Source organism: Puma concolor, chromosome E3 (genome assembly GCF_028749965.1).
Source record: "Puma concolor isolate L17-30 chromosome E3, mPumCon1.1.hap2, whole genome shotgun sequence".
Taxonomy (NCBI): Eukaryota; Metazoa; Chordata; class Mammalia; order Carnivora; family Felidae; genus Puma; species Puma concolor.
Window position 1 is genome coordinate 33,813,413 of NC_141682.1, and position 27,850 is coordinate 33,841,262.

The 27,850-nt window shown below is 52.4% G+C and overlaps 2 protein-coding genes and 1 long non-coding RNA gene across 10 annotated transcripts in view; 2 read left to right on the forward strand and 1 right to left on the reverse strand.

The window, feature by feature from the left end:
• TVP23A (trans-golgi network vesicle protein 23 homolog A) overlaps positions 1-11,113 on the forward strand; it is a 39,544-nt gene extending 28,431 nt beyond the window's left edge. Inside the window, exons 8-10 of one of the 5 annotated variants that reach the window (XR_015245241.1) lie at positions 797-1,049; positions 10,412-10,639; positions 10,841-11,113. The gene's annotated coding sequence lies outside the window, so the exon portion shown is untranslated. Of the gene's footprint in view, positions 1-796; positions 1,484-7,107; positions 7,685-10,411 lie in introns of those variants that run through there. The other 4 variants (XR_015245242.1, XR_015245240.1, XR_015245243.1 and 1 more) reach the window with 4 other exon arrangements.
• On the reverse strand, positions 190-27,718 carry NUBP1 (NUBP iron-sulfur cluster assembly factor 1, cytosolic). 4 transcript variants are annotated; one of them, XR_015245238.1, is made up of 13 exons: positions 27,525-27,718; positions 21,050-21,263; positions 20,867-20,971; positions 19,004-19,137; positions 12,462-12,530; positions 9,852-9,884; positions 8,737-8,827; positions 7,965-8,119; positions 5,085-5,195; positions 4,707-4,809; positions 2,393-2,475; positions 1,371-1,454; positions 190-851 (listed from the first exon to the last, which is right to left on the reverse strand). XR_015245238.1 is itself a non-coding variant. In XM_086691267.1 (12 exons), coding segments are annotated over exons 2-12 (918 nt in total). In that variant the 5' UTR covers positions 21,069-21,263; positions 27,525-27,715; the 3' UTR covers positions 190-849. The 4 variants fall into 4 exon arrangements, 2 of the variants coding, with proteins under 2 accessions (XP_086547393.1, XP_086547392.1); XR_015245239.1 differs by having other exon boundaries at positions 1,359-1,454; XM_086691267.1 differs by lacking the exon at positions 2,393-2,475 and having other exon boundaries at positions 1,359-1,454; positions 27,525-27,715.
• Positions 15,102-16,673, forward strand: LOC147573134 (uncharacterized). The gene is made up of 2 exons (XR_015245245.1): positions 15,102-15,819; positions 16,225-16,673. It is a non-coding gene; the product is annotated as an uncharacterized LOC147573134 (long non-coding RNA).
• Positions 27,719-27,850: the final 132 nt, after the last annotated feature.

The window sequence follows — 27,850 nt, forward strand, 5'->3', positions numbered from 1 at the left end:
GAACACATACGAAATCAACCATATGTGCAGGCATGAAGGGAGGGGGCAGGAAATGAGAGAAAGAGAGGGAGAGAACGAGGGATTTGCCCATCTGTCTGCCCACGCCCCGAGAGAGATGGGAAACGGGAATTTACTCTTCCCTCAGTGTCCATTCCTGCACGTCTCCTGGCAATGAAGAGAATTCTAGAGTTTACATGGGTGTCTCCTTTTATGTAATTAAAAAAAACCAAAAACCCTATAAGCTCTCTTACAGGATGCTGGAAATTACAGGATATAGTGTGCACTAGGTAGAGACACAGATGACCTCTTCTGTTTCCATGGGTGATTTAAGAGCTTTTCAAGGGCTTCTGGGGACTAATTTTTCCCTCATTCTGAAGCAGCGTTTGGACTGTGCTACTTGAAGCCATGACTGGGTTTTGCAGTGAAGCCACACATCCATCACCGGGGTTCTTTTTTAGGCTTATCTTCTGAGGCAGCAGTGTCTTGAGGGAGAAGTTCTATAACTGCACAAGCTTCCAGCAGAGAGTTCCCCGACCAGTAAGCCGTTGGCTCTTTCCTGGAAGCAGGCCTTGGGGGAGAGGTTTGAGGTTCTTATTTTTAAGAGGCGTGTTTGTAAAGAATGCCTTTATGTGTGTTGAAAAGTATACAAATCCTATGACTCAAGCATCTCTAAGAAAATGACTTCACGCCATACCAGAGTCTGGTCCCTTTCTGCCTGTGACCCCACTTTGTCCCCACGCTGCTCAGGCTGGAGTGCAAGTGTGGCTTGCGTCTTGAGTCTTCTCTTGTGTTTCAGGAGCTGATGAGGTGCTCTTCTTTTGGCTGATGGAGACCACAGAACTCCTGGATTTCTGGAACACGAGACACAGAAGCAGTGACGAGGAGGCAGTGCCTCTGGCAGCCGTGCCTGTGCTGGTGAGGGCTGAACCCCCAGACGGCCTAACTCCCAAAACAGCCCTGTTCTGCTGCTGCCCTGTCTCCCATCGGCTCATTCCACAGATCAAGAATCCTGGGAATGCTGGTATTGGCCCCGGACACCATCTTCGTAGGTAAAAGGAACTCCACCGTGCGCCATGAGCCTATAAGCTTTAACCACTGACCCCTCCCAGCCCCCCTGAAATCCAGGCTTCCAATGGCCGCCCACCAATGTAGTCAGGTCGGCACAGGTTTGTTTTTTTTTTCCTTTAACCAGTTTCTCACAGACGCCTGGCTTCCTGGGCTGAGGGTCATCCCAGCCCCTACTAGCCCTCCCGTCCCCACCTGAGGCTGCATGGCAGTGACCCTGATGCTCCACAGATGACTCTAGACAGGATCTTCTCCCACTCAGCCCCACAGCCCTCTGAGTTCCCGGGACTCACACGCACACGTACTTTGAATGATACCTCTGTAGGCTAAAGCAGCTGGGGAATCCGGTGCATCAATCAAAAAAGACTGTCCTTTGTCACAACTCTTACCTTGAGATAAATGAAAAAACATCGGTGAAGACAGTGGCCACACAAACTGGGGGTTCTTTCTGGTCATGTGACCTTAGGAAGGCCTTGAGCCTCACCAGACAAGAGCAAAGCTGAGAAACACACAAAATGAACAGGAGTGTACAAGATGTGGGTTCCACCCGGTGCGTTTTCCACGGCAGCGGCCACCTGTCTGCTGGGCTTTCCCGGCCCCCTCCCAAGGACACACAGTGGGGTCCTAGGATCCAGGTGCCACGGTGCAGGGACCTCTGGCAGTGGTCGGAGACCCTGGCAGGCAGGTGCTCTTTTCTCCCCCTATCCTGGGCAGAACCCCATCAGCCTACCCAGCACTGCTGGAGAAGCAGGTCGGTGGTTCTGCTCCCCCAATCTTAGGTGGGCCGTGGCAAGGCCAAGTGCTGAACTATCCCTTCCTCACTTCCCCTCGCACTTGGGCACAGGGCCAGGGAAACCGAGGTGGGGGGGGGGTTGCAGGGAGCATCCAAGAGGAGAGGGGGTTGGCAGAGGTGGAGCCCAGATGAGCCCGGGCTACCCGGGGACCATGGCAGAAATGTGGTAGCTAGACTAGGTCTGGGGAATCCCAGCAGAGTCCCGTGATGGCCACGATGTTCCCAAGTCTTCCCTTCCCCAGGAGGCCCTCCTCTTCCAAAGGTACCCTGGTTCATTCCCCATTTTCAAGGCTCCCCTTTCCTGACTGTGCTCCAAGAACAGTCCTGTCAGAAGAGCTTGTTGCTGAGGCTTTCTGGTGTCCTCTGGGGACATGGATGCAGCAGCAGCCCCCCGGCAGGGATGGGGGGCATTGTTATCACCCCCTCTTACAGATGCAGCTGTCAGGACTTGGAGCCTCCAGCCAGCGGGGGGAGAAGCAGGACTCTGAGGCCGGGGAGGGGCTGAGAACCCCAGGGCGAGTGAGGTGGCCTTACCTCCTGCCCCAGGGCTCCCACCCAGGCTGGAGCGCACGCTTCATCCCTTCCTGTCTGTGTCCGGGCATCCACCTTGGCTCCCGCTGGACAAAAGAGTTCCCGAGGGTCACAGTGCCCTCACTGCCTTGTCCTCCTTTCCACTGTACGAACGTGCTAACCCCCTTTCCTCGCTGGTCTCGTGATTTCAACGACAAATGAGGCTCGGGGACATGTAACGTCACACGGGACTGCTCCCTAGAAGACACTTCATTCTCTTAGCTTCAGACTGAGCCGCAGCCGCCCCCGGGGGCCTCTGCTAGCAGCTCTTGTAAAGTGCTAGAACTTTGCTTCTTTGTGACTAGTGGACGGAGTCAGGCAGGAGGGCAGCTGCCTCCCTGCCTGTCTCCCTCACAGGGGCTGGGACCTGCACACTGGCTTGGGGCTCCCCGAGCCTGGACAGGCTCTTCCGGGCCTCTCCCATCCTATCATAGGGATCTGAGGGACCCGGACTCCAGCTAGGGTACAGGCTCACAGCAGTGGGTGCGCCCGGAGCCACTGCCGAGCCTGTCCCTCAGCAGCGCCCCTGTGCTCCAGCTGCCGCTGGGGACCTTTAGCAGGAGACCTGTGCTCTGACCACCCAAGGGAAAAGGGAGAACTCAGCATCACCCTTCGGTCGGCGCAAAGGGGTTAATCTCCCTGGGTGTTTGCCCCTCCCTAAAAGAACAGCTGGGATTTCCTGTGGTACCTGGGGGGCCCCCAGCGCAGAGTGCTTCTCAAGGGGGAGCAAAGGCTCCCGGGATATTCTCCTGGGCCCCAGGGTTCCAGAGAGGCACGCAGTCCTGGGGCAGCCCCGCACTCACCCTCCACCCCGTGCTCTCGGCCCCACCTCCCTCCAGCCCCCCAACAATCTGGCCTGCCTGGGCGTGGCCCACACAGCTCCCCAGCCTACTGCCAACCCTCAAGCCTCCCCTGCCTCTAAGAAGCAGCACAGGAGTAGGAAGCTGGCCCTCCCCCCACCCATGTCTCCCATGGTCATGGCTGCCCATCGGCCCCAGCTCCTAGATGGCTGGGACCTCAGCCAACTTTCTCCCCAACCATCAAGTCCTGTCCCCTTCCCCCTCCTGCACGTCCCTTCCTCTACATGGCAACGCCCAGCCCCGGGCAAGTCCTACCCTCCTCCCCACTCCCCTGCAGAGCCGCCTGCAGGTCTCCCTCTCAGCACTCGCCCCTGTGCCCTGGCTCAGGGTCTGATTCTCATTTCCCAACTGCTGAAGGCCCAGCGGCCAAGCTTGGCTGCAAAGCTGTCCACAGCTGGGCTCCAGCCTGCCTTCCAGCCTTCGCCCCTTGGCTTCCTGCAGGCCCAGGCCCCTCTGCTCGTGCTCCCACCCCACCGCTTCTGCACGTCACAGGCACGGCCGACATACCCAAGTTCAACTCTGTGGTCCCCGGGAAACAAATGTGGAGGCAGGTATAACTTAAAAGGTGTGGACTGCCCTCCCCACCATGCCACTTAGCAACAGTGAACACACAATGGGGATGGGGTCCACCATTCCCTCCTCCAGGCTCACTGCCGCTCACGGGGTTGTCTAGAGGGGATGTGCGGGACTCTGGCATTAAAAACGGGGCATTTGGGGGCACATGGTGGCTCAAGTGGGTTAAGTGTCCCACTTGAACTCAGGTCACGATCTCGCGGTCTGTGAGTTGGAGCCCCGCGTCAGGTTCTGTGCTGACAGCTCGCAACCTGGAGCCTGCTTCGGATTCTGTGTCTCCCTCTCTCTCTGAACCTCCCCCACTCTTGCTCTGTCTCTGTATCTCAAGAATAAACATTAAAATAATCTTTTTAAAAAGGGGGCATTTTTCATGTAACATAGCCCCTGAAGGCAGACCAACACCCTCACCTAGTGCTGAGAGACAGGGCCCTCAGTGCTGTGCTGGACCTCCCAAGAGGCAGAAAGTCTTCCTAAGGGGTTTTCCAGGCTAACTGTGTTCAGGACTTTCACCTCAGAACCTAATTCCTGAGACGGGACCGCCCAGCATACCCCTGCCCAGTCCTCCTCCGGCCCCCTCGCCTTGGGTGAATTCCTCTCCCATGGCCTCCCAGCATCTTGCAGACAGTCGTGACCCATGTTCCAGGCCCCACACGGCCCCCTCGTGACCCAGAGGTTTACTCGCTCTGACTACACACCCACGCGGCCTACGGTTTCCCTCGCCTGGAGGTGAGCACCTGAGAGCGGGCCCTTCATCTGTGGCCCCACCGTCCACGGTCGCGGCCGCGCGGGGTGTGAACACCCTGCTTGGCGACACAAAGTTGAGATCGGCGCTCAGACTCACCCACCTATGTGTGGGTCCAGAGGCACTTTTCCGAGGAGAGGGATCTTCAGATCCTGGCACAAGACCTCCGCGCCCCCAGTCGTTGGTGGGAATATCTGAGACTCTTTCTATGAGACAAGTTAAAAGGGAAGAGTTAGGACTTTGTTTTCAGAATTAAAACTGGACATTTTAAAGCAACTTTAAAAAATGGCTGTTTGAATATGAAACAGTAACCACCCCAGCAGAGTTTTCCTTAAATCAGCAGTATTTTGTGTGGGTGTGATCCCACTTCCCAAAATGAGGGGGAAAGCAGAAACTGTGACACAGAAACCATGTCCCGGGCTCTCCTCCACCACTACGAGGAAGGGCCTGGGCGGCCAGGCCTGGGCCGCCGCACTCCCACCTTGCACTTGGGGCAGACGAAGACACTCATGTTCTCCACCACTCCGATGATGGGCAGCTTCACCTTGTGGCAGAAGCTGATTTCTTTGCGGACGTCCTGGAGGGACACCTCCTGTCAAGGTTCAAAACACCATTTATTTCAAGATCAAAGTGAAGACAGACCGTGTGCGGGCAGGGGCGGCAGTGCAGTGGATTTGGCACCAGAAAGCCTCACGTTTAATAAGTATTTGGGGCCGACCACGTGCTGACGCCTGTTCGGGGCATGGACTCCCACAAACCCCGAAAGGATAAACCTGAACAGCCATATGGTAAACGTACAATGAATGTGCAGAATAATAACCTTTTAAGACACCTCAGGGTTGTTTTCTCAGCAGTACACGACTGCGCACCATTGTCTAGATCAGGGTACGGTGGGCCTGCTATTTTTATAAACTTCTGGATGCAGCCACGCCCATTCCTTCACATCTCATCCCAGGCTGCTTTTGTCCTCCAGTGGTACAAGGGAGTAGCTGTGACAGGATGTAGGAGACATAAAGCCTAAAATATTTATATCTGGCCATTTAGAAAAAAAAAAAAAAAAGGTTTGCTAATCTCTGATCTCAACTGCTGAACACAGCTTTATGGACGAGAAACTAAGGCACATTCCCGTATTGAGATCGGATTCACTTCGGAACTCTGAAAGTTCGTCTGACAGCGTGAGCACTGTGTGTAATCCTTGCTTAGTACCCTCTCCACGCCCCGGTGCCACAGTATTGCAGACACGTCTGTGGCTTTACCACGTGGGGGGTGCCCGGAGGCTCAAGGCTTCCAGTCCTCCCTCTCTCCTGAGCACACCTTTGGTTCTCGGTCTCTCTGGCACGGAGGGAGAGACACAAAGACATTTAGCGAGAAGGTCAGCTGGTAAGAGTCCCCGCATCTCCTTGCACCTCTGTCGTTCTCTCCTTGGTGGCGCCGCTGTGTCAAAAACGCCCCCCAAAAGGGTCCACTGCCTGTAACGGTGGCTGTGAAGGGCTCTGAGAAACCGGGAGACCCTACTGTCATGTCACACTCTGCCAAGAGGTTCTGGAGGAAGGGCACACAAATGTGGAGTGTTCTTCCATGGCTTCCAGGAGAAGGGCCAGCCTCTGCTCTTGCTGTGCCTGTCTTCTTGAGCCCAAGGGGCAGTCTGTGCTTTCTTTCACAGTCAAGTTGCCTTAGCCTTTTTTTTTTTTTTTTTTTTTAACGTCTCTTCATTTTTGAGAGAGCAAGCGTGAGTGGGCTAGGGGCAGAGAGAAGGGGACGGACGATCCAAAGCAGGCTGAGCCGACAGCCCAACGTGGGACTGAAACTCATGAACCTGAGCCGAAATCGGATGCTCAAGTGACTGAGCCACCCAGGTGGCCCTGAAGAAGCCACCTTGATGCAAAGTGGATTTCTGTGGTTTCTCAACAGATGATTTTGAACCAGTTCACAACAAAACTGAACAGCAAGAGTTCCTGTATGCTCCCTGCGCCCACCCCCCTAACGCCTCCCTGCTATCAACATCCCACGACATGGCGCTGCATTCCGAACAGATGCTTTTCCTTGGCGGTAACCTGTTGGGACCACACTCAATCGTGTGGCCGGCCTGGAGTGGCCCCGACCAGCCTAAGGACAAAGCCACCCTCCCTCCACCGCCGCTCCCTGCAACAGGTGCTCCCTCCGCTGCAGCCACCAGAGGGGCGTATCTGCTCCTCTGCACGCCCCGCAGAGGCCCCCTGACCAGCACCAGAGCCCTCTCTCGCGCCTGTCGCGTCGTCCGCTCCCTGACCCAGGCATCCCCACGTGGCCCGCCGTGGTCACCCCCGCTTGTCGGAGCGCCACAAATGCACTGCGTCCGGCACCCACGTTCCTCTGTGAACCGCACAGGCCCTGAGGGAGGACCGGCCTTTCCCTCCCTGGCGCCTGGCCCGGGGCGTGTTCGTAGTGGGTGCTCGGCGCAGGTCTGACAAGGGGTGATACTGACTGCCTTGCAGACAAAAACCTACTTTCTTGTGCTTTCTTAGGAGTGGAGGAGAGTACCGTGACGGGCGTAACTCGTTTCTTGGGACCCTGTGAGAGCAATGACAAGAACAGAGCACATCGCAAACCTGACCGTGTTTGTTCACCGCTGGGCTCACTCAGGCTGACGCTACTGCTCTCTCCTCAGCGTGCTCCCAGCACGGCCTGCGTGCGACTGGGACAGGAGGACCCGGGCGTCGCTAAAGAAGGGGCAAGGGCTGTAGCAGCTTATCCAGAAGCCTGTCTATACCCGAAGATGGCTGTACGGAAAACCAGACTTCCTCCGTTTGTCGGAGACGTGAACAGAAGCACTGCAGGGGGATGGATGCAGGGGCACAGGGAGGGGGGAGGTGACCATGAGGGACAGGCTGAATCCTAACAGCACCAGTGGCCTTGCGGGCTTGGTGAAGGACACTTCAAAGCGATTTCGAGCCGCTGTTTCATCTGTGGACAGAACTGCGGCATGCTCATTTCGTACACAGCAAACGCCTGGACCACAGACAAAACGTTTCACAAGTTTCTGCAGATCCGAACCGAGGGCAGTCGGAGCACGTGTTGGCGGGAGCTGCTTCAAGAAAAGGGGCTCGAAGGTCACGATCTCGCGGTCCGTGAGTTCGAGCCCCGCGTCGGGCTCTGGGCTGATGGCTCAGAGCCTGGAGCCTGTTTCTGATTCTGTGTCTCCCTCTCTCTCTGCCCCTCCCCCGTTCATGCTGTGTCTCTCTCTGTCCCAAAAATAAAAATAAACGTTGAAAAAAAAAAAATTAAAAAAAAAAAAAAAAAAAAAGGGGCTCGAGACCGCACGAGAAAGAAACCGTTCGACAGGGCACAGCGTGGCGCCCTCTCTGCCCGGGCGCTCGCTCACCTGAGGAGTAGTGATGATCACCGCCCCATCGACGTGTGCCGCGGACAGGTACTGGACGGCCGAGAGGTGTTCGTCCGACGTGCCCGGCGGGGTGTCCACGATGAGGTAGTCGACCTCTCCCCAGTCCACGTCCCGAAGGAACTGCTTGATCATGCCTGGAGAGAGATCCAGTGAGGCCCTTCTCTTTCTCGTTTCCGTACTCACGACTCTCTAGAGGCGGTTCAGGATCTTCACGTACACTTGGTCTGTATTCTAAATCAGGGGTGTCTGCCCACGGCTGGGGTGGGGCGCGCTACTGGCATCTGGCAGCTAGAGGCCAGGGTGCCGGCACCCGAGAAGGCAGAACACAGTCCACCCCTCCCCTAACAGAGAATTCTCTTGGCCCCAGAAGTCGCGAGGGCCTGGGCTCAGGAGCCCTGTCCTAAAAGACGCTTTTGCATGGTTACCTTAAGCCTCAGCGGCCCAATCACCTTGCTATGATGTCACCTCACACCTTTCTCGGGCATAGAAAAGCTACTATAAAACCACAGTGAAAATAATTTCAGAGTTACAGAGGTCTTAAGGAGAAAAATCCCACCATAGATGTTAAAAATTGTCAAACAGCCCCTGGTATTTCTGTTAGGCTCTCTTCAACCAGTGAAGGCAACAACAGAGGCCACGAGATGCTTACAAATGATACAGTGCAAAAGCCCGGCAGATCACAGTTGCCATCCTGACGGGCCAGGCTGCCCTTGGAAGGTGGTAAGCAAAGAGAAAAAGTGGAGTGGCAAACCATTCTTCTTTGGTCCCCTCCAGATAACGGCATCGTCAGGACTGCTGAGCAAGAAACCCACGGACATCACCCCCAGGTTGTCTTCCAAGAACTAAACAGGATGAAACAAGAAACATTTAAAACCACAGGGCAAGGCACTTCCTTGTCATTTATCTGAGCTCAAAATGAAAAAACCATTTGGGGAACTAAATGACCACGTGACTTATGGGTCTATTCATTATTTTTTGCCAGTTTATTATTTATTTTGAGAGAGGGAGGGACGGACGGAGAGAGAGACGGGGAGAGAGAGAATTCCAAGTAGGCTCTGCATTGTCAGCACGGAGCCTGACCTCACAAACCATGAGCTCACGACCTGAGCTGAAACCAAGAGTGAGGCCATTAACCGATAGCCACCCAGGCGCCTTGGGTCTATTCATTCTTTAAACCCACAAATCGTTTTGAGCAGGGGGAGAAGAAGGGTTACCATATGGGGGGGGGGGGGACTTGAAAGAGGCCCCCTGGGGCCCTGTGCTGCAGCCTAACCTCAGTTGAAGCATCCTTTAACTGCTCTCACCTGGGTTGGCAAACCTTAGCTCCCAGGCCAAATCTCACCCACCTTCTGCTTTCATACGTCAAGTTTTATTGGAATACAACCGTGGTCATTCGTTCACGTATTATTACCTTCACACTACAACAGCGGGTAGCGTACCATCCCTGAACTGCAAATATTTACTATCTGACCCTTCAGAGAAACAGTTTGCCAGTCCCTGATCTTAACTGTATTCCCTGCACCTAAAACAGTCCTTCGATAGTAAGTATCTGCTGAGTGTTGGGTTGAGGAAAGTGTTGCCAGCCCAACCCACATCTGCTACGTACACACGACCCACTACCCTGAAAATAAGGCAAAGAGAAATAATAGAGTGCTTGCGTGGCTCAGTCAGTTAAGCCTCTGACTTCAGCTCAGGTCACGATCTCACGGTTCGTGAGTTCGAGCCCCGCATCGGGCTCTGTGCTGACAGCTCAGAGCCTGGAGCCCGCTTTGGAATCTGTCTCCCTCCCCACCCCCCGCCCCCACGACTTATGCGCACTCTCTCTCTCAAAAATAAACACTGAAGAACAAAACAAAACCAACTCACCACTGGAGACCAGCCCGAGCCACTCTGGTGAACCTGCACAAACACAAACATGGACACACGCATTTATAAGAAATGACACGCTTAGGCACACTTCTCACACAGACCGATTTACACATTAAGAAAACAACTTCATAAAACAATTCATCCTCTCAAATGCTACCACTAAATCCTTACTAGAGAGTGAACAGCTGGGGAGAGGCCATGGGTCATACAAGCTCTATTTCTCAACCCCCCACCCTCCCTGAGTTGGGTTATTTTGAAACCCTGGCTGGTTATGTCTAGTCAGGTTCAAATATAACCTGGGGCCGGGGGTATTTTACAGGTGTGACAGCAACCAGGCGGGGGTTGTCGAGGATGTGCAGGGGACTGTGGCGCAGCAAGGCTGTCTCTGTAAAAGGCCAAGTGTGAAGCAGTGACACAGACCCTGGCCCATCGGCGGCCGGGGTGTCAGCCTGTGAGCACAAGAACTGGGGGGGGGGGGGGGAGGGGGAGGGGACAGGGGAGAGGTGTCGACAGGAAGCTCAGGGGCCACTTCCTGATTGACACTCTCTTTCCAGCAGACGTTCGTTAACAGCTGGCATTCAACCCTGCCCGCCTCTTCCTCATCAAGCTGGACCTGACTCCACTTCCAAGTACACGGCAGTCTTAGCAGCTGTGTCGCCGGGCAGCACAGGAGCCCTACTGTTAAAACGCTCTCCGGAGATCTCATTCCCACGCCACGTCAGTCTCCCACAGCCAACAGCTCAGTGGCTTTCGGGATATTCGTGGGAGCTGGGCCCCCACCACCAGTCAGTTTCAGAACATTTTCGTCACCCCTTAGCGGTCGTCCCCGATCCTTCCACCTCCCCCCTATCCTAGATGACCACCACCCACCCTTGTCTCTACAGAGGTGCCTGTTCTGGACATTTCACAGACATGCAACCATAAACCAGGTGGTCTCTGATGACTGGCTTTAAAGGTTTTTTAGCTTTTCTTTTTTTTAATTCCAGCAAACATGCAGCGTTGCATCAGTTTCAGGAATACACCACAGCGACTCTACAATTCCATCTGTGACTCTGCTCATCACAACAGGTGTGTCCTTGGTCCCCCTTCACCTATTTCACCCAGGTCTTCATTTAAAAAACAAAAAACAAACAAACAAAAAAAAAAACGGGTGCCCGGGGTCTCAAGAGGTTGAGCATCCGACTTCAGCTTAGGTCATGATCTCACGGTTCATGGGTTCGAGCCCCGCATCAGGCTCTGTGCTAAAAGCTCAGATCCTAGAGACTGCTTCGGATTCTGTGTCTCCCTCTCTCTCTCTGCCCCTCCCCCGCTTGTACTCTCTCTTTCTCTCTCTCAAAAATAAACAAAGATTAAAACAAACAAACAAAACAACAAACCTTCTTCCCTATTTAAACTCATCCTCCACAATGGCAGGCTTAAAAGAGGGGGTAAAAAACATAATAACCCCACAGGGTGTGAGAAGAAAACAGCATCACTTCTATTTTATCTCACCATGTAAAAAATTCAGCGTCTATAAAATACTCACCTGTTGCTACATTCAGTGCTACGTGCCCATAACTGACAAGTAAACACAGAGCCGTGCTGTGGGCGTGTGCGAAGAAGCTGGTTACTGATGGCACATGAGCACACGTGTTGGACCCCTAGGCTCTTCCTCCCTCCTGGATGGTGTCATGCCCCTTCCCGAGGTGCCCTCAGTAGCAAATCCCAGCCCTGAGTAGCGCCCATAGGCCCGGCCTGCCTGCCTCTGGCTACTGTCCAGCTCCCCTACCCGTCACCCTGCCACTAGTCATTGTGCTGGTGACACTGCTGCTCCAGGGCTCCTGCACCTGGCTCCCTCAGCCCAGGGGGCTCTTCCCCAGCAGGATGCGCTGGACCACACCCTCCCAAGCAGCAGCTCCCCTTGCTCCTCCCATCCCCCCTACCCTGCTCTCATTATCTTTGATCTGTCAGCTGCCCCCCTCCCACCAGGGCTGGATGTTTATTTGCCTTGTTGACTACGCTCCCCCAGCTCGCGCACGGTGCCCAGCAGTTATGTGAAGAATGAGCCAATCTAACACCCTGGGAACATCCTAGCTCTCCGGCCTCACTTTAATGCACTTTAATGTCTTCAAGGGGGACCCTTTCTGGGACTGCTTCTTACCACCTAGGAGGGAGAGATCAGCACCTGTACAGACTGCTATAGGGCTGAGGCCCTCCTCCGGGTCACTCGCCCGCCTCGCAGCCTCAGCTCCCTAGGGGTGACAACGAGGGCAAAAACATTCCCCTATTTCCAAGGGTATGGACCCCTGGCAAAGACCGGCCTAGCTTTCCCAGGCAGAGTGAAGTCTCTGTGTCCTACTTCTGCATTTCACTCGTGTTTCCCTTCCCCTCCAAGAAGGCATTGAAACTAATACTTCTCAAAGGGCGTGGGTGGACTTTATATACAATCCCACCCTCCCCACCCCCCCACCGTTCACAGCTGTCGTTCACGTAGACGGACCAGTGAATGTTTGTCTGGTTTCAGCATGGCCGGGTGGAGACGCACGGCTCTGCTCCGTCTGGGATCAGCCGCTCGGCCCAGCCGTCTGCCGTGAGGATACTGGCTGTGGTGTGCATTACAGTTCTCACCTGTTCTCCTTCCAATCCCATCATCTTGGGAATCGATGGCCCACATATATCAATGTCCAGAAGGGCGACCTGGGAAACAAGAAGAGACCAGAGCAGTGATGCAACTGAGTGTGCAGCCCTCCAGATGTGCACTACTGGGAAAGAAACGGGGCTTGTGGAAAAGAGGAAGTGCAGAAGATAGAAACGAAGTCAGATGTGGACCAAATGGAATCTCAGGGGAGTTACAGCATGCATCTTCCAGGCGACGGAGACACAGTCGAGAACTCCTAAAGAGAACGCGGCACAGTCCATCAACGCCAATGATTTCAGCACCCGCCCCCGGGTCTGGCCCAACTCCAGGGTGATCTAACAACCCAATGTCCGGTCAAAGATTCGGGTGCAGCCACTGCTCACTGTTCACTCGGCCTTGACCGTGTGCCTGAAGGGGAGGTGGGTATCATTATCCCTGCTTTACAGAAAACGAAACTGAGGCTCAGAGAGGTCCACTGACTTGCTCAGTAAGCAAGAAGAGCTGGGACGTAAACCAAGGTCTCCCGACTCCAACACCGGGCCCCCTTCTGTGACCCCGTGGGGCCTGGAGAGGAGGGCCAGGGTGGAGGCTCTCGCTGACCTCTGACCAAGCTGCACTGCACTGTGATCATGAAAGTTAGTGATGGCTTCCCCTTAACGCCTAACAGGACACTGAAGGTAAGAAGGAAGTCGAGGGAAGCTGTGTGAAGGCTGGGAGGACTCCTCCCACCCCAAACGCCCCAGCTTCTCCACGTGACACAGGACAGGCTGGGAGACGCCTTCAGGAACCCTCTGAAGAGCAGGAGGGTTGGTATTCCTCTCAAGACTGCGACGTCAACAATCCGGAGTGCAGCACCTCCGGGTAACTTTTGAACCTGCTCCAAATCCGCTTCGTGCTTCCTCTTCGCTGCTCCCAGCAGACCCCAGCCTCCACTTCCTCACTCTGCTCACCCTGGATCAGGAACCGGTTCATGATCAGATCAGCCTCTTGGCTCCCCCGCCCCCTGCTGGGCCACCTGGAGAACGCAGCCCAACGATTCTCAAGCTGAGGACCCGGTTTCCTTCCCTTCACACTGGCACTCGAGGCTGGTGGGTGTTAATGATCTAGACGTTTTACCTCAGGGCCTCACGACTCAGGAAATCACACCATCACTGCAATCCTAACAGGCTTTCCTCGCACTCTCAGTTTCTACTCACTCAGTCTCTGCACCCTTTCTTAGGGGAACGATTTTATCAGTTTAGAGGAACCAGGCTCCCCACAACCAAGGGGGCAAATCCTGAGTGCAAAGATGCAGGAATGCAAGAAACACATCCCACGCATTCTCTTCCCTGGTGGTGTCCAAAAAGACTGACATGTCTCTGCTATCCAGACCTCTGGGCGGCCATGTATCCTGTCCCCTTCACACTTCCTTTTGAACCTGTCACTAGCCCAGAACCGATCCAACTAACTCCCTTTCTGCTCAAGCAGAACCCTAGTAGAGACAAACGTGCCTGAGTAAACCTTACTGGGGCCTCTGTGGAAGGTTCTAGAAGCCTGATGAGACAAGCAGGCTTTGCCACAACGATCTCCCAGCCAGAGACTGGGGGAACAGGGTACCATCAGGATCCCAAACTTCCCCTTAAGAAGAGGTGATGGGGACACCTGGGTGACTCAGTCGGTTAAGCGTCTGACTTCCGATGAGGTCACGATCTCACAGTTCGTGAGTTCGAGCCTGGTATTGGGGTCTGTGCTGACAGCACAGAGCCTGGAGCCTGCTTCGAATTCTGTGTCTCCCTCTTCTCCCTGCTCCTCCCCTGCTCACACTCTGTCTCCCTCTCTCTTTCTCACAAAAATAAACCTTAAAAAAATAATAAAATAAAATTAAAAAAAAAAAAAAAAAAAAGAGGTGATGGGAGGTAAGCTGTAGCCCTGATGGCATTCCATCCAGCCACCCGTGTGGACTGTTCTCTCCACCCCAACCGTCATAGCTCCTGATCCCAGAAGCCAATGTTCAGGAGACCATCGGACCCCTTCCAAGCTCTCAAGTCTACAAGCCCCGGACACATGCCTTATTCAGTCCAGAAGCCCCCAGAGAGGGCCCGCTAATGCTACAATCCCCTTTCAGATCACAAAGCAAGATGACCACTTGGTCCCTTGTGGCAGTTGGTGACTCTGCCGCGGAAAGACAGTGTGTGAGCTTTTGAGGTCTCCCAGCTGAGGCGTCACTTTCGAAGCTTCTCCTGCTCCCTTCACCACGACTCACAAAACCCCAGACTGCCGGTGGTCAGTGGGAGCGGGGGGTGCGTCGTCCTAGTTCTGTTCCCTCGTGGCTCAAGACCCTTGGCTAACAAGTTGTTCGGACACCTGCCTGCCTTAAGTGCTAACACAGAACAGTCCTGCTGAGAGTCAGGGATGCGCTTCCCCGAGACAGTGGACAGAAAAGGGACCAGAACTGCCCCCCCTGAATTTAGGGAAGGAAGGAACATGTGCTATTTGAGATTAATCAACACAATAGATGCAGAGTCTACTGTCCGTCTGTCAACAGCCTCCAGCCTTTGGAGACAGTGACGTTCCCAGTCATGAGAAGGATCTATGGGGAAATACACTTTCCTAAGTGCAGACTTTTTTTTTTTTTTTTTGGGTAAGCCACCAGTGCATCAAGAAATCCAGCCTATCAGCCCTATTTCCACACTAGATGGTGTGTTTCCCTTCAGTTGCGGAGTCCAGACAACTACTTCAGAACGTAACTAGTGGAAGCATCGTTGTGTGTGTAAACAACAGTCTCCTTCCAAGTGGTTACTTGCCTCTGGCCTGGTTAAAGCCCGTCTTCGGAGAGCCGTTTATGAATATGCCTGACCGCTTCTAAAAGCAGAGAGCATTCTGGTTAATGTGGATATTCTCTCAGGGAAACCGTCACAGTTTTTGGCTGACCAACTGGCCAATGTAAATGTGATCCTCAAACGGCAAGGGACTGACAGAAGAATCGGTCAACAAGTAGATTTCGAACCTCCTCAGCACGGTGCTTGGGGTAGGCTAAAGTTGAAATCGTCACCACCTCCCCCTCCTGTTCCACTGGTGGATGAAGCAGTAAGGATGGCCGTCACAGAATTTACTGAGCACTTCCCACGCCATCAGCCACCATACTGAGCCCTTCACATTTACACCCATTACTTCCTTCGGTCCTGACGCTCATTTTACAGAGAAAACGGAGGCACAGAGCCTGGGAACCTGCCCGAGGTCACAGAAGCGGTGTGGACGAAGCTGTGACGGGAACCCAGGCAGTCTGACTCCAGAGCCGGTATTCCTGCCCACCACACTCTACGGCACCCACCACCCTGGAGCTCCGATTCCGCCCTTTCTCCAAAAGCGGTAAGGCCCTGCTTCTTCAGTCTCCTGGACTCTCCCTTCATTTGTTCCCTGGCCACTGTTCCACCCACTGCCCTACTCCGGGTCCTCCAGGAGCAGCCACAAACACCGCCTCCCGCCTGGCTTCCTGTCCCCTCTAATGATACTCAGTCACATGCTTGGCCGACTTCAGCGCAGGGCTCTTAACACAACGCTCAAATCCTACCTCTTTGCTCGCCAAATGTCTTACCAGGTCATTCAAAGCCTCCCTGGTCTGGCTCAGCCTCGTCTGTGGCTCCCTTCCCTGGAGGAACCCCACCAGACTGCCTGCCACACACACTTCCCTCAGTCCCTGCCGGAGTCCAGAGGCTGCCTTCTCCAAGCCCAGGGGTCCCTCCAAGTTCTCTCTCCTATGTCCCAAATCCCTAGAGCACATCTTGGAGGGTGGATGCCAAATTCCAGAGAAGCCCACCTCAGCCACTGGAGGCCGGCAGGAACAGCTCCAGCACCAGCAAACGATCAGAACAAGAAGAAGGAAGAAGGGAGAATTCAGAGCCTGGGTGAGTCAGAGAACACCGAGCGTTTCAGATGACCCAGCCCAGCCGCTTCACTCCCGGCCTGTGGCCTCCCCAAGGGTTCAGCCTTCCTCCAAAGAGGCACTTCCTCTGCCAGCACCGGTGCTTCTGGTGCTACAAACCAAACTGGGGGCCAGTAAACTACAATCTGGGTGCCAAACCCAGCCCGTTACCTGTTTCTGTACAGCCCACAAAGTAAGAACGGTTATTACGTTTTTAGAAGGGTGGAGAGGGGGAAGAAATTACACAGTTTCATGCTATAAAATTCAAGTACCGGTGACAATAAAATTGTATTAGAACATGGCCATGTTTGTTTCTTTACAGATTGTCTATGGCTGCACTTATGTTTAAGGGCAGGACTAAATACTTGCTACAGAAATGATTTAGTCTTTGTAGGCCTTCCTATGGCCTGCGAAACCTAAAATATTCACATTTTGTGTAAAATGTTCTTTACAGAAAAGTTTGCCAACCCCTGGAGCAAACTCTAATTTCTTTTTTTTTGTTTTGTTTTTTGTTTTTTGTTTAATGTTTATTTACGTTTGAGAGGGACAGAGACAGAACGCAAGTGAGTTAAGGGCAGAGAGAGAGGGAGACACAGAATCCGAAGCAGGCTCTGAGCTGCCAGCACAGAGCCCAACGTGGGTCTTGAACTCCCAAGCTATGACATCATGACCTGAGCTGAAGTCGGCTGCTCACCGGACTGAGGCACCCAGGCGACCCGCAAACTCTAACTCCTTAATCCAGTGATTTGAAAAATGTATTCCTAGAGTCCCTGGATACTGGTGAGGTGTCTCAGTGGCCCCCGTGTATACTGAGGGCATGTCAAAATGGTAGGCTTGATCTCCTACCCACTGTAGCTGGCTTTTTTGCAGAAATGAAGCCTTCTGTTAAGATCTTACGGTGGTATTTCACACTAACATAGAATGGTTTATCTCCTACAAGGATAAAACGCTGAAATTCACCCAGCTTTCAGAATTTAAAAATAAACACATGGCAGTTTTGAAACTTCGATATTAAATTAATTGCACTTCTACATTCCCTTCTGGCACTTTTTTATTTTTTTTTTTTAAGTCAAAAAGCGGAGGCCCATTTATCAGAGTTAGAAAAGAAATCTGAACTGAAACTCAGCCCTCGTATATAAAAAAAATTACTCCACATTCAAAACGCACGAAGAGAAAACTAATACCCAAAGATAAGCCCATGTACGAAAGGAGGCACAAAGACCACGGGAAGAACGGAGAGAAGAAATGGCTTTCAACACGAACAAAATACAACTGTTTTTCCACGTAGGCCCTGAAGAGTATCCTGATGCACCAGAGCGCAGCTCTCTGACCCACAGAACGCACAGGGCCCGGCAAGCCACAAGCCTTCAGCGAGGGCTGTCGTTTCGGGGTCAACCTACCAGAGACTTGGAGTCTAAGAGATACCCAGGCCACTCTAGTAACTCTGATGTGTTAAGTATTTATTGGAATTTTAAACAAAACTTCATTCTAGAAAAAACCAAAAACACAGAATGTGTTCTGTGTTAAAACACACACACACACACACACACACACACACACAAGTCATAAACCACAGTACCCATGGTTTTATTAGGCATAAAGTGGCAACCAAAGTGAATAGGAGGGTCATTTTTCTAAGGTCACTGCAAAATTATCTCGACTCCCATGAATAATCCAACGTATTTTTAAAAATCGCAGGGACTGTAAATTTCCGTTTGAACTTTGTGGTAAAGACATTTTTCCCCCCTCTTCCTCACCACATCACACCTTTCATTAAGGCTGAAATCCAGAGAGCAGGCCCAGGCAGCTGGGAGTTTTCACACCCATGTGTACACTTGGCCAAGAGTGAGTGGCCCAGTTCAGGGGTTGGCAGACGTTTTCTTCCTCAAGGGCCAAATAGAAAATACAGTTGACCTTTGAGCAAGACAACCCCTGTGCAGTCGAAAATCCATACAGAACCTTTGACTCCCCCCAATTTTAAGTACCAACAGCCTACTGCTGACCAGAAGCCTTACACATTAATAGTCAATTAGCACTAACTTTTGTGTTACATTGTAACTATATTCTTACACTACAGTCAGCTAGAGAAAAAAAGGTTACTAAAAAACTCATGAGAAAGAGAAAATACATTTATGGCACCATAAAAAACCCACATGTAAGTGGAACCATGCAGTTCAAACCCCTGCTGTTCAAGGATAAACTGCATTTTAGGCTTTGTGGGCAAAATCAAGGATGCTATTTACCACTTTAAAAGCAACCATTTTTAAACGTAAACACCATTCCAGCTCACAGGCCATAAAAAGAGAGGGGCTGTATTTGCCCTTGGGCTATAGTTTGTAGCCTCCTGGCCTAGAAACAGGCAGAAAGGGGCTAATAAAGAGAAAGAAGTCTGAATTTGACAAAATCATCAGCACACCAAGAGATTAAATGTCCGCCTGCTATCCATTTTCATAGCTGGAGAACCTAACAAAATACTTCACTTCACTGTTTAACAGCTATGCTTTCCTACTTCTCTCTGCAAGGATCTAGATGCCAAGGAAGCCAATCCAACTTAGTCTAAGGAAACCGTTCTCTACAAACCCTCAGAAACGCTCACACAGGAGTCTCTCCCAGTTTTGCCCAAGGTCCCACCTGTGTGTTTTCATCCTCTGCTAGGCCGTGGGCAAGGTGGGCGCTGAATGTGCTTTTTCCAACACCACCTTTCCCGGATAACACCAAGATTTTGTGTTTCACGGTCTTCAATTTTTCTTTGATTTCTTCTATGGCTGCAAAGAAAGCACATCAGGTGATGAAGCCTCTGACCAAAGGGGCTTGCCAGAGCTAAATCCTTGGGGCTCTTTCAAGGGATTGTGGGTGAAATACAACCTAGCTAACGGCGATAATAAGGACTGCCAAGAAAATAAGGCAATTAGCACATCTGAAATCTCGTTTATCGGTTGACCGGTCTGTGTCCTCTTCCTAGAACATCAGCTCCAGGAGGACAGAGACTGTCTGCAGCATCCACGGCTACATTCCCAGCTCTAGAAGAGCTTCACCCACATTAACACGTCCCAACTGGGGACAAAATCTGCCCGGGAACATTTTTGGTTGTCACAAGGAAGGGGTGCTATTGACATGTAGTGCATAGAGGCCACGATGCTGTGACATGTCTAACAACGGGCAGGACGGTCCCCCACCCCCCAAAGAATTATCCAGATCCAAAGTTCAGTAGTGCCAAGGCAAAGAAACTCTCACAAATAGCAGGCACTTAGGATGACCACGGATGACGATCACATACTACACATTTACTACACATTCAATGTTTCACCTTCCTGCAAATCCCTAAAATACCCCCATGAGAGAACTACTGCCCCTACACACACTTATTTAAAAAGTAGGCTCCTGGGGCGCCTGGGTGGCTAGGTCGGTTAAGCATCCGACTTCAGCTCAGGTCATGATCTCACGGTCTGTGAGTTCGAGCCCCACGTCGGGCTCTGTGCTGACTGCTCAGAGCCTGGAGCCTGTTTCAGATTCTGTGTCTCCCTCTCTCTCTTCCCCTCCCCTGTTCATGCTCTGTCTCTGTCTCAAAAATAAATAAACGTTAAAAAATATATATAAAAAAATAAAAAATAAATAAAAAGTGGACTCCAAGCCCAACGTGGGGCTTGAACTCATGACCTTGCGATGGACAGTCGCAGGCTCTAGTGAGCCAGCCAGGTGCCCCTTGCCTGTTTTTATGGAGAAAATGGAGGCTCAGAGAAGTTAAGAACCTCGCTCAAGGTCATACTGTTTGTGGGACCCAAGAACCAAACCCAAGTCTCTTTGAACACCTTCAAAATTCTCCCAGCCTCCTGCTTTTTAAGATCTTTCTGTAAGTCCCCGGAGTCTTCCCCCACCCTCCCATTTATCCTTCGTACTGATTGCTGTGATAAGTTATTTGCTTGGTTGCTTATTGTGGGTCTCGCCTGTTAAACTAACATCCACTGGGGCAGTGACCCCGTCTGTCTCATTCACAGTACCCCCAACACAGAACATTGTGCCCAGGGGGTGATGGATGCATATTTGTTAAATGAACGCGAGAATGGCTCCTTTTTCAAAGGAAGACGATGTTGTCCAAAGAATAAGCCCGAGCCCCGCCTCCCCCACTCCCCAAGTTCAAAGTCTATACCCTACTCCTCGGGCTGAAGGCCTCCTCCGACCACTGCCGGTCACTGTCACTCAAACCTCCGGCCCCGCCCACGCTTCGCCCGGACTCCGCTCACTGATCCTTCAGGCTCCGCCCCAGCCCGCTACTTCCCTTTACTCTTCCATGACTGAAGGCCACGCCCCAACCCTGACTTTTCCACGCCCCGCCTCCTCTGGGACCACCCCTCCTAACAGGCATCCTGGTCCCGCCTCTGTCACTCAACCTTTGGGCCGTCCCTCATCACCATCAACCATCAGCTGTCCCCGCACGCCCCACCTCTTCCCGGCTGGCGCCCTTCACTTCCGGCTCAGGTCTCGCCCCTTCCTCACCTGGGTCCGGAGCGGCGCCGGCTCCGGAGGCGCAGAGCCGCTGGTTGGGGCACCCCTGACATGAGGCCCCTCGGCCCGCCTGGGCGCTGCCGGTCCCGGGACAGCCTGCATGGGGACAAGGTCACAGTTAGAGGGGTTCCTGTCCCTCCAGCCCCCCTATCCATGCCCCCTCCGCGCGCTCACCCTGAGGCACCTCCTCCATTCCGGCTGTCTTCGACGTCTGCGCGGGTCACCGGAAGCCGCCCTTACGTATTTCCGCCCCTTTGAGCCCAATCTGACTCTCCAGCCACGCGAAATAAGTCTCAGCAAGAGGGCTGTGTGCATGCGCAGATCTTGTCTGAGCCGCTGCGCGTTCTGAGCTGCAGAGATCCTTTGGGAATTCTTCAGCACCTATCTCCTGGGAACAAAGGCATTATCCTACGTGATCTCAATGCCATTTCATACCCAAGAAATACTGATGCAAAATTGTTAGCTAATATACACTTTATATTCAAATTAAAGAGCCATTTAATCCACGGTCCCAGATAAAACTTGCCCTCCACATCCCCATCCTGGATCCAATCAAAGGTCGTATCTTCCTTTTGTTCTCTTTAGCCTCTTTTAAGTTGTTTTCCTTTTTTTAAATTAAAAAAGTGTTTGAATTTATAAGAGCGAACCCCCCCTCCCCAGGTACACATGAAACGGAGAGCGGGGTGGGGGGCATCCCAAGTAGGCTCCTCACTGAGCCCAAGTGGGGGCTCGAACTCACTAGCTGTGAGAGCGTGATCTCAGCCGAAATCAAGAGTTAGGGGGCGCCTGGGTGGCTCAGTCGGTTGAGCGTCCGACTTCACTCAGGTCACGATTTCACGGTCCGTGAGTTCGAGCCCTGCATCAGGCTCTGTGCTGACAGCTCAGAGCCTGGAGCCTGCCTCAGATTCTGTGTCTCCCTCTCTCTCTGGCCCTCCCCCCCATTCATGCTCTGTCTCTGTCTCAAAAATAAATAAATGTTAAAAAAAAAAAATTAAAAAAAAAAAAAGTCAGACAACAGACTAAGCCACTCAGGTGCCCCATTAGTCTTTTCAAATAGAGAACATCCTTCCTCCTTCCCATGTTGCCCTTGTTTTGTCTTTCAGGACATTGATACATTTGGATAGTCCAGGCCAATTGTCTTATAGAATACCCCATTATCTTGATTTGTCTGATCCCCTGCCCTTATGATTAGGTTCAGGTTAGAAGTTTTCGGCAGAACATACTTGAGTAATGTGCTTTATCGTTGTATCACAGCTCGATGCCCCGAATTCCCAGTGGGAATGTGAGGGCTTGGTCACCTGGGGAAGCTGCTGTTACTCCGGCAAACGGTACCCTTTTCCATTTATAATGAATAAAGATAGGGAGGTGATTTGTTCAGAGCATGTGACTAGCCTGCTCATCAACGTGCCACTCTGGTTTTAGCATCGTTATTGCCTAAATCTGTTATACCTGTGTTCCAAAATTGTGCCTTTGGAGGAGAAAAGCTCACGGTCAAAATAGTTTACTTTTCCTGAGGTCACACAGTTCATGGCGAGGGAGCCAGAGGGATGAACCTCGGCCTCCCAGCTCCAGAGCCTGCAAGGTCATCCGTAACATATGCCAGGTGACTCCATGCGAGGTGCTGGTGCCACCAAAGTGCCCTGATTCCTGTTGCTCTGGTGCCCGTCTGGTTGGGACAGCAGATAATAAAGCAGGGAATTACAGAATTATAAATGCTGTGGCAGAACACAAATGGGGAAGAGTCAGGGAGGAATTCCTTAAAGCTGAGCAGGATACATAGATTAGGACAGGGTGGTGGCATTGACAAGTGGGGTCTCAGACAGAATGAACAGTGTGAACAAGCCCAGAGAGGAATTCTGACCTCTTAGGCAGGGACTGTTGGGATCTCCAGTTTGCAGGTAAGACAAGGTCAGAGAGAGGGACTTGCCCGAGGTCTTAGAACCAGGAGGCTGCACAGCCAGGCTTCCAACAGAGTAGGACCCGGGCTCTTGACCACTAGGCCACATGTTGGGACCCAGGATGCAGATTCCTCTTTGTGAGACTCAGAGAAGCGAAGGGACTTGGCCCTGGGCCTCCCAGCCAGCAGGGCTCACTCGACCCTTGTGACCACAGGCCCTTTTCCCCTCGGCCACACAGCAGAGGGCTGAGGCCAGCCCCCCACTTCAGATCTTCCTTACTGATGTCCCCCAAGACATCTCCAGCATATTCCTCCCAGCTCTTTCCATTAGCCCTACTGCTTCGTAGCTCTCTTCTGTCTCTCGTGACCCAGGGGCCCGCCCACGCAGCGAGTCTGTTCGGTGGCAGCGAAGAAAGATCTTCTGTTCTTCAACCCCTGTCTCGCTACTCATTGCTCACCATCAGGCTATAGAAACGATCTCCTTCCACACTAAAAAGTGAAATCGGGGCGTCTGGGTGGCTCAGTTGGCTGAGCGTCCGACTCTTGATTGTGGCTCGGGTCATGATTTCATGGTTTGTGAGATAGAGCCCCGCATCAGGCTCTGTGCCGAGCAAGAAGCCTGCTTGGGACTCTCCCTCCCTCCCTCCCTCTTGTACTCCAACTAAACTCTTTTGTTTAAGTAAAATCAAATAAACCTCTCAGCTTTGCTCTAAGTCTCTCCTCCTGTCCCCAAACTCCTGTCTCACCTGGGATGGAATTTTCCATCTGTGGGGGGGGGGGGGGGAGCAGATGGGCAGCAACTAGGCTGCAAAGCAGATTCCCAGGCCCATCCTGACCTCCTCAATCAAAAACTTCAAGGGCTGGGCCAGGGAGTCCTCCTCTTTACCCACTCGCTAGGTAGTAATTATATTCACTAAAGCTTGAGAACCACTTCTGAAGACGAGTACACCTCAACATTCAGTTCTTGGCCCATTTCCGGTCACACTGTCCACATCCTCCCAGGATGACCAGCTTTATGCTGATGGCATCCTCCACTATCCAGTAGGAAACATTCTCCAGTCTTCGGCTCGTTTCTTCCTAAGTTCAGACACATGTCTCCCAGTCAACACCTGATGGATTTTACTCCATGGGTGTCCCTCAGCTGTAACCAACTTCCATCCACAAGTTTTTCCCCCAAACTAGTTCCTCCTTCCGGAGTTCTGATCTCGGAGAACAGTCCCACCACTGCCCTATGAACTGGAGTCCAAAATCTGAGCATCAGCCTTGCTTTCTTCTCACCATCTCCCTTGTATCAGTCATCCACTGCTGTGTAAAGAGTCACCCCAGATATATGTAGTGGTTAAAACAATGGTTTATTTCTCACGGGTCTTCCGTTTTTATCTGGGCTCACTCGTGTGGCATCGTTCAGAGGAGAACGGAGAAGATGCTCAGGTGCGCCTCCATTTCCCTCCACACGGCCCCCGTATCTCTACACGGTCTCTCATCATTCAGTGGTCTTAGCCTGGGCGCCTTCCCACGGCAGCTGTAGCAGTCTGCAAACAGGTGCAGGGTCACTTTCCCACACCGTGCTGGTCACATCAAGTGACAAGGACAGACTAGGTTCAAGGGGCAGAGAAACAGAGGCCACATCTTGATGGGTAGAGTGGCAGGTGCATAAAAGAAATGGCGGTTGGGGCGCCTGGGTGGCGCAGTCGGTTAAGCGTCCGACTTCAGCCAGGTCACGATCTCGTGGTCCATGAGTTCGAGCCCCGCGTCGGGCTCTGGGCTGATGGCTCAGAGCCTGGAGCCTGTTTCCGATTCTGTGTCTCCCTCTCTCTCTGCCCCTCCCCCGTTCATGCTCTGTCTCTCTCTGTCCCAAAAATAAATAAACGTTGAAAAAAAATTTTTTTAAAAAAAAGAAATGGCGGTCAAGACTGGTGGCCATCGCTGGAAACATTCTTGAGGTCTCCCTTCAGGTCCGATCAGGGATCAAGTCCCATGGCACACACCTGTGTGTGACGCGATGGCCTCCCTGCCCAAATGCCCCAGTCCCTCCCCCCTTGGGGCATCTGTGCCCTCCCACTGTGAACAGGGCCTTCTCTTCCCGGACTCTGTGCTCAGGCATGTGACTTACTTTGCCAACGTGATGTGTTAGCCAACGTGACCTAACACAAAACAGACATTTGCCCGTTTTCCCTTTCTTGCCCCTCTGCCATCGCCAGGAGAACACATCTGGGCTGGTCTGTGAACGGTAAGATGTGGGACAGAGCCACCTACCCAGACCCACAGGTGACCACGGATGCGGGAGTGCGGAAGGACCATCCGGTCGACCCCCAGACTCATGAGCCAAATAAACACTAGTTGTTTTGAGCCCTCCAGGTTGGGGGAGCAACAGACCCGTGATGTCTCCTTGCTGCCTTCCTCCCAGACCTCATCCTCCTGGGCCTTAGCAGGCCTCGCTAGGCTGTGCCTAGGCCGGGATGAACACCCTCCAGACCGCAGAGGCTCAAGGCAACAGTTTATTTCTTGCTCCTCCTACTGGTACACCTTCACTGGCAGAGACCTGTTGGTTGTAGTTCCTCGACGATACAGAGGACAGAGGCCCGACCATCTCCTGTCGACACTGTCTGAACACAAGCCTCTAAAGATCGTGTGATTTGGGGGCGGCTGGGTGGCTCCGTCGGCCAAGTGTCCAGCTTCAGCTCAGGCCGTGATCTGACGGTTCGTGGGTTCGAGCCCCGCGGCGGGCTCTGTGCTTGCGGCTCGGAGCCTGGAGCCTGCTTCGGATTCTGTGTCTCTGCCTCTCTCCCTGCCCTTCCCAGCAACCTGTTCTCTCTTAAGCGCGCACTCTCTCTCTCTCTCTCTCTCAAAAATAAACATAAAAAAAAAAAAAAAAGAAAAACAGATAGCATGATGTACACACTGCTTCTGAAATGCTTCCAGCCAGAAGTGTCCTCTATTTGCATACCTTCCGTTCCAACGAACACATGGTCATACCCAAAAAGGTGTGGGGAGTGTGGTCAGTCGCGTGTGCTGGAAGGAGAGGAAACCCAGACCGGCACGGAATCATCTCTGTGGTTTCTCGGGGTTTCTCTCCTACACGTCTTACGGTCCTTTCCCCTTACAGTTCAGACTGGGTTACTCTGCTACTCTGACACCTTCAATGGCTCCCTATGGCCCAGGCTAGCACCAATCTGGATGTGGTTTTCAGTGGCCTCCACGACCAAGTTTATTCCTCCGGCCCCACTTCTCGCCGGGTGCCAGTGTGCATGCCAAGCTCTATCTAAAATGTCTCTCCAGTAGACATTTCCCCGGGCACCCCAAGCCATCACTCTGTGGCTCACACAGGTCCTTTGACAGGAATGTCCTCCCTGCTGGCCCTTGCCCCGTCCTGTGACGTCTCAGCTTTCCACATCATCCCACGGAAGTCATTTCTGGCCTGTGGAATCCACGGCATTCTCCTTTCCTGAACACAGAGTGTTCCAGAAGCCTGTGCCCAGTTTTCTGTTTTAGTAACTTGGGAGGTGTGAATGCTACAAACTTCCCAGAATCAGCGTTTCAAAGTGTATTTACATCTCCTTTACATTTACTTAGTTTGGGGAGTTTGATAGATTTTAAATTTAAGATTTTTATTTCGGTCCCCCTGATTGAAGATGGCAATGAGGACGAAAACAACAAAGCGAAAGCTGGAAATTTTGTCGTTTTCAATGTAGAAAACTTAGCAAGTGCCAAAAGATTTAATTAGCTACATTTTTAAATGCTTTTAAAAATAAGTTTGGAAAACTAGAGACACAGCAGAACGATCAGTGATTGCCACGGGTTGGGGAGGGAGGGACAAACCCGCAGAGCACAGGGGATTTTCAGGGCAGGGAAACTTACTGTGTGACACCATCAGAGTGGGCACTTGACATGATGCAGGGGTCAAATCTCACAACCTTACAGCACCTAGTGTGAGCTCTAACTCAAACTGTAGACTTTAGATAATAATAACGTATCAATATTATGGTTCACCAATTGTAACAAATGACCACACCAATGCCGGGTGTTAGTAACAGGGGAAACTGGGGTGGGGAGGCAGAGAAGGAACTGTTTGGGAACTTTCTGAACTTCTTGATAAATTGTTCTGTATGCCTAAAACTGCTCTGAAAGCCAAGTCTCATACTTCTGAAGTTGTTAGGGCTCAAATGAGCACGGGGAGGGCTGGGACACGCGTGTGTATACCTCCTGGAGGTCGTGTTTCTCAACCTACCCACATACCATGATCACCTGGGGGCTCCTCTGCCGAGGACCTGCTCCCCCACACCTGTTAAGTTAGAGTCTTGGGCAAGGGCCCGGGCATGTAAAGGGGTGCTGAACCCCGTTTCCAATGTGGGGTTGCGGTTTCGCCAAGCTAGTAAGTAACACTGCGGGCGCCAGCCAGGTGGTCCAACAATTCAACTCAGTTTCTCCATTCTGAGGCTCTTTACCCGGAGATAGCATTTGATTCCGCAGGATGCGGGCTCACTTTTACAGGACTGCCTCCCCACCCGCACCCCTCCCCTTCGCTGACTCCAAAAGCCAGTTGCAAGCCTAGGCTGTCACCTGTGCTTCGGACTGCCCGGCTGTGGAGTGGGGATCCCAACCTCCTTGGACCTCAGACGCCGGTCCAAAGTCCTGCTTGCTTGGTCTTCTGACCGACTAGCTACCAATCAGCTTTTCCAGGACCTCCCCCGCTTTGGATTCGATTAGTTTGCTGGAACGGCCCACAGAACTCAGAAAAAACTTGTCACTTACCAGATTACTGTTTTTGTTTTTATAGAAGGAGGAGAGAATTCAGAAACAGCCAGACGAGAGAAATGCACGGGGTGAGGTTACGGGGAGAGACTGCAAGAGCGTCTGTGTCCTCTCCAGGCACGGCTCTCTCCCCAGTTCACCAAACTGGAAACTCTCCACACTCGGTCCTTTCGGATTTTATCTAGGCTCCATTACACAGGCATGCTAGATGAAATCATTGGCCGTTGGTGATTGGCTCAAATTCCAGCCCCTGGGCGGTGTTGGGAGGGTTGGGTGGGGAGGGATGGAAAGTTCTAACCCCGCAAAAGCTTAGTTGGTTCCCTGGC

Bases quoted from the DNA above. Each gene is read 5' to 3' on its own strand.
- NUBP1 (XM_086691266.1), bottom strand. The intron at 8,828-9,851 runs GTGAGTTGGTTT...CATCCTGTTTAG, and splicing joins GCTCGGGCTGGTCTCCAGTG to TTCTTGGAAGACAACCTGGG. The intron at 852-1,370 runs GTACGTGTGCGT...CTCGTGTTCCAG, and splicing joins CTACAGAGGTATCATTCAAA to AAATCCAGGAGTTCTGTGGT.